The 6,228-nt window shown below is 32.8% G+C and overlaps 1 protein-coding gene across 1 annotated transcript; it reads left to right on the forward strand.

Moving 5' to 3' along the window:
* The first annotated feature begins 269 nt into the window (after window positions 1-269).
* On the forward strand, window positions 270-4,517 carry LOC134273250 (small ribosomal subunit protein uS11). The gene is made up of 4 exons (XM_062755441.1): window positions 270-446; window positions 769-930; window positions 2,699-2,775; window positions 4,419-4,517. The coding sequence occupies exons 1-4, from the start codon at window positions 280-282 to the stop codon at window positions 4,484-4,486; spliced, it is 474 nt and encodes a 157-aa protein (XP_062611425.1). The 5' UTR covers window positions 270-279; the 3' UTR covers window positions 4,487-4,517.
* The last annotated feature ends 1,711 nt before the right edge of the window (window positions 4,518-6,228 follow it).

Consider the following 6,228-nt stretch of genomic DNA (forward strand, 5'->3'; position numbering starts at 1 on the left):
ACCTCTGTTATTCTACATTGTCCCTCATGTCTGTTATAATACAACCGGAATTTTAGTTTCCGAATACTAGTGACATGAAGCATTCATATTCCTTTATATTATGAAAATTATATGAAATATCTTTCATGTTTACATGGAAAGATTTGATAGAAGGTTTATTTATGACATCAAAAACTTTATTTTTCGCTGACCTTTTACCATGACTGAGATATTAACTTCTGACTGGAAAAAGTGCTTTCTTTTTTAAGCCTTGAAGTTGAACTATTTGGTTCCTATGTAATGTTTTTTCTTCTTCTGCAGATGGCCCCACGAAAGGGAAAGAAGGAACAGACAGAACAAGTTGTTCTTGGCCCCCAAGTTAAAGAGGGCGAAAATGTTTTTGGAGTGGCTCACATTTTTGCCAGCTTCAACGATACATTTGTACATGTCACTGACCTGTCTGGAAAGTTAGTACAATAATTAATATGCAAGGATAAACTAGTATATTTTCTATCACTTCATAGCATGACTATAGATGTGAGACATGTTTTCCAATACTAAATGATAAATGGTCAAGACATACATGCTATTTGTGGAAGACTGTACTTGTACGCTTCTTCAGAATAATCGAGCTTCAATAGATACAGTAGATGGAATTAATTAAGGAGATGTAATCTGTAACTTTCCATACGTTAAAGATTTCGATAAAGAATAATTTTACATGCATAAGATAGACCATTGCTGTATGATTTGAGGTATAAATAGTAAAATACCTGGTTAATTTTGTAGAGAGACCATTGCTCGTATCACCGGAGGTATGAAGGTGAAGGCTGACAGAGATGAAGCCTCTCCCTATGCTGCTATGTTGGCAGCCCAGGATGTAGCCGAGAAGTGCAAGACTCTGGGAATCACAGCACTCCACATTAAACTGAGGGCCACTGGAGGAAACAGGTTAGTGTATAGAGGAGCAACCAGACTGAAAAGCATTGAGATTGATAAATGGGTCCATTTTATTTTACTGTAAAGGTTGAAAATGGATTATGGACTACTTATTGTCTCTTGATAAATTTTTCAAATTCAAGAAAGAGTTGGTACAATATAAAAAAGGTCATTTCTGTTTTTCATGCATTCTGAAGACCATTTTTGTAATTATGGAAATTCAAGCAGCAGTAGTTAGATACAGGAAAAGATAAGAGCAATTTATATACATCTGCAAATTTAAACCTGTATTCAATCAGTTTACCTCCATTGCAAAATTGTTGTTGAAAATGCATATAATCTTGATTGGCTTCCAACCATTCTTCTGATCCTTACTTCAAACTGACTCTGTTATGTGACTAAATGTATATTGTAAGAAAAGATTGTCCAATATTCTGAAGAAAGCTGATTGTTTTATTACATAGGAATATTTTATTTGTGTAGACAAGTCAAGAACAACAAAATATAAAATATGCTTCATCAGTGAAAGCATATTAGCAGAGAAGTGAGAAGTTGCATTTCAGGGGTTTAAACCCCCCCCCCCCCCCCCCCCCCAACACCCAAAAAAACCAAAAAAAAAAAAAAACCCCAAAGTCCATTTGCAAAAAAAAAAAAAATAAAAAAAAAAAAATGAAGGAATTTCAAATAATTCTGAAACCTCATGGTGATGTAACTTGTAGCAATAAAAGTAAAGTATTGTTCAAACTGCATCTAGTGAAACAGCCATGATTTTTATTTTTTCTATATTTTTTTTTACATCTTGTCTAACAGACAATTGATCAGGGGTTCAAAATTCCTCAAGCCCGACGTCTCGGACTAACAAATTCCGGATCCGGACTCGGCATTTAGAATTCACCCAAGTCCTGGGACTTGGCTATGTTTCTTGTTTATCTTTTTTTTTTAAGTTAAAAAAATGATCGTCAAGCTAAAAATAAAGCAAATTCTCAAATGTATTAAGTAAAAATGTGAGTTTGTGGGGGTTAAAATACCCATAAAACATTACCAATGTTTCGAAAATACAATCCGTCTTTTTATTTTCCGTTGCGGTTAGACTCTTGCTTTTACGCAATTCCTCATGTTTCCTCCTATATGACAAACGGCAATGAGTTTGTTAAATTTCGGTTTTAGCTGTGACTTACAGCACATTCTAATTTCTATTTATTGTAACAAATGGTTTATTCAGTAGTGAGTATTTGTAAAAGTTATTGTAATGTATCAATAATCTATCAGTCTGGTATTGTGTTGAAATACTCATGTATGACAGTTTATGGAGGAAAAATAAAACATAAATTGATACATATAGTCTTTATTCATTCAATGCAACAAATGAAAATAAATTATAAGTAACATAAATTTAATGATGTATAAGTAAATATGGACTATGAAATTTCTTCCTCGGACTTGCCTAAAATGTACTCTTCAAGTCCTGGACTTGACCGTGACAAAAAAAATTTTGAACCCCAGTTGATAGGTGATAATTTTATAATCTGCCTAGAAACTTAAGGACTTGAACCTTGGGCCACAGTGTTTTTTAAACTCTACATCTTAAATATCCTTTTTGAGTTGCTGCAAATGGGGAAGAAAGTGAAACTTCACAAATTACCATTTACTAATTTATTCCAAACTAAACAAATGCAAGAAGAAGGGAGTATTGTCAAAGTTAGAGACAATTACCTTAATAATAGATTCTGAAAAAGCCAAACACATTACTGAAGTAATAACATGTTATCATTGATTACAGGACCAAGACCCCTGGACCTGGAGCCCAGTCTGCTCTCAGAGCTTTGGCTCGTTCAGGAATGAAAATTGGCAGAATTGGTAAGTTTTCAGTGTGATCATATCAAGCTTAAATTGTTTCCTGAATCAAATATCTTTACACAACTGATATAAAAAAAATTTAAACTTGCACATTTGGACAAATTTTTAGATCACAATGTATTTATTTTCTATCAGTTTGGAATGATACTGATTCATCAGGTAAAAATGACATCAACATAAAAATGGGATTTTTCTGTCATATTGAATATGACATTTATTCTAAAATCATTTAATAAATATGTTCTAAAGAATAGATAAGTTTTCATTGTTTGACATCTTATTATCTCGTGTTATCATGTCATGAAGATGTCAATTATGTCCGACACTAGGCAGTCTTTAGTGTACAAGTGCAGGGGATGACAAATCATTCCCCAATGCCCGGGGCTAGTCAAGTCATCTCCCATTTGAGATATTTCTATACCAGTATGGTTTCAAATGCTGCATTTTCATTCAATATATTTCATTAAATTGCACGAATTAATGTTTTTTGAGATAGGTTATATTTCATTCTTAAAAGTATACACGCTATAACTTGCGCCAGTTAAAATACGATTGGAAATTGATACAATTTGTTTATCAATAAAAGTTACGAAGATAATGTAAATTACACCATTAAAATTAATGCAAAGTTATAAAATTATAATTATTTATTATCCTGCAAGGAAAGAAAAACAGCTATTTTTAAATAAATCCATCACGTGACGCCGTCGCTACTTTTAGATTGATAAACACGTGGCGTAAAGAAAACAAGGAAAACCGTTTGAGATACTACTCACTTTTGACGTGGATACTTAATGGTACTTTATCTTTTAATTTATTTCAGTATCAACTATCTTCTCTGTTATGACGCATATTAACCTTATATTAATGATTGTTGTCAAAATGCAACATACCTCGTTGTCTGTGATTTTCCGTGGACATGCGTTTCTATATATAGGAAGTCCTACTGTTTACGCACTTCCTTTATCAATATTCATGAAAAGACTGAATTCTTAATTCCTAGATATTCTTTAATTGTTTTGTTATTACAACGACATCTATAGTACAATTTTGTGGAAAGTATTATTTTTTATTACACTTCATGTGTTTTAAATCATTAATCATTTTGTTTCACACAAAATTCGGCGTTCATATAGCGTATATGACTTTAAGTAACTATAAGTGTTTGTCAGTATATATGTTTCATTCTTAAGTGACTATAAGTGTTTGTCAGTATAACTTGCTTGGATGATCCAGGGATGCACACTCTCAGACCTGATTTGAATGCTGGATCTGACTTAACTAATTAAAAATTTAGAATGCAGCTACCTCAAAACGGATGCACGTAGGCCTGAGAACCATCATTTCAATTTTATTTGGCCTAAATCTTAATTTTATTTTCTCAGTGTTTGAACAAAAAAGTTTTTGAAGCAAGTTCATTCCTTAGTACCAATTTCATCTGGGGATGCACAATTCCAGCATATTTGTTTACTAAGGGATTTCTTATTACTTAAGTATTACATTGAATGAGGTTAGCTTTTGATATCTTTTGATTACCTACATTTAGAAATAGAAAACTTGAGAAAGAGCCAGATGCCCATAGAGTTTTGGTTTGAAAATTCTGTATCAACTTTGGATAAAATGTGCTGTATTTATTTTTTCAGAGGATGTGACCCCAATTCCATCAGACAGCACCCGCAGAAAGGGAGGTCGTCGTGGTCGTCGTTTGTAAATTTACACAATAAAACATGTACAAGTGTGAACTGTTCTTGTTTGTGATATACAGAGGTGTGATCAACAAATCATTTACAGCTTTAGTGTTCAGTGATGTGCATTGAAGTGGTGTATAATTTTCTATTTGAGTGGAACCTTTTGAGCTTTCTTCTACATACATCCATCTCTCAGAAAGTTGTTGAATGGTTTATTTGGATATCTGTGGTATTCCCTAAATTAAATAGCCAATCAGATAAGCAGCTGTTTTAATCATGTTCTACCAATACATTTCTTGTGGTAACTTCAATAAACATGATAAATTCATGATTATATACTTATCTTTGCAATATTTGAGTGTTATTGATGGTTTGAGTCTAACTCTCCACTACAATAAATCTCCATTTCAGCAAACGTTGCTAGTTGATTGACTTATTGTCAACGTTTTTGCCTTTAAAGAAATAACCCAAACGTTCCACAGAATTTTTTTTTTACCAATTTAAAGCTGAACAGGCAATAGGAATATCGTAGGCAATGCCCATCTACAATATAGGCATTGGGGTATACTCGTCACATTGTTACCCCTGACCTCTTTATTGTCACAGGTATCTGCATGGAATGGTGACACATGGTCGTGCTGGTTATCTTGCATTACCTTTGATTACATTTTATTGCAGTTATGCATATTTGTGTTTGTATACTGTACTGACCTGTGCAACTGTTGCAAGTTGCTTTGGTATCTTACTCTCTTGCATTAGAAGACGTACACATTTATTCATTTTTCACTACCAAGTGTAGCATAGCATACTTCCATCTAACTGGTGATGATTGATTACATTGAACAGCGACTTAGTGAGCAGCTTTATAAAGGGGCCCTCATATATAGCAAGAGACTGGTCAAATATGGCAGACAAATTCTTTTATGAATTGTGTTCAGCTTTAATGTGCATCATTGTATATAAAGCATCATGTTAGGATAATCTTTTTCAGTCTCAAGTAAAATTAAATTTCTGAATCGGAAGCAATGTGAATATACCTCAGTCTGCATATGTATTGTTTATGATAATAATTTTTAGCTCTACTGGTCAGAGACCAGAAGAGCTTATGCGATAGTGAATGTCTAACTGTAAAATATACCTACAGTTTTGGCCTAATTTCAATATAACTTGGCACACAAGTAGATTGTTTAATTCTGATAATAATTTTTTATAATAATTTTATATCAGTTTTGGTCTGATTTCAATATAACTTGGCACACAAGTAGACTACACTAAGATACATAATTCTGTCTATCAGTTTTTGAATTGGATGAACGGTGTTGCTGTGGTTACAAAATTAAAATTGTTTCAAAATGCTATAATTTTTTACAACTTGGCACACGTGCACTAAGATAATAATAGTTTTTGATTCGATGAACGGTGTTGCCGTGGTTATTAAAAATGCTGTAAAATTTTTATGTAAACATTATAACTTGGCACACAAGTAGACTACACTAAGATACATAATTCTGTTTATTGGTTTTTTTTTAATTTCTGTGAAACAAAATGTACAGTTTTGGTCTGATTTCAATATAACTTGAACACAGTAGACTATAATCAAGGATCAAATTTAGGTGTAAACTCTCTGGCCATACAAACCAGTAGAGCTTCAATCTCAACAGAGACTTCTGGTTTGTAACAATTTTATATCTGTACCCACGAATTATGCTAACAAAATTAGACATAATTCACTCTCCTAATTTTTAGTCTGCACTTTCTGGCCATA

This window comes from Saccostrea cucullata, unplaced genomic scaffold, assembly GCF_032062105.1.
Source record: "Saccostrea cucullata isolate Sc308-1 unplaced genomic scaffold, CSIRO_AGI_Scuc_v1 ctg31, whole genome shotgun sequence".
Taxonomy (NCBI): Eukaryota; Metazoa; Mollusca; class Bivalvia; order Ostreida; family Ostreidae; genus Saccostrea; species Saccostrea cuccullata.

Excerpts from the sequence above, each read along its gene's own strand:
- LOC134273250 (XM_062755441.1), top strand. The coding sequence starts at position 280 with ATGTTTTTTCTTCTTCTGCAGATGGCCCCACGAAAGGGAAAGAAGGAA. Across the intron at positions 447-768 it reads GTCACTGACCTGTCTGGAAA|AGAGACCATTGCTCGTATCA; the intron begins GTTAGTACAATA and ends TTAATTTTGTAG. Across the intron at positions 2,776-4,418 it reads AATGAAAATTGGCAGAATTG|AGGATGTGACCCCAATTCCA; the intron begins GTAAGTTTTCAG and ends TTATTTTTTCAG.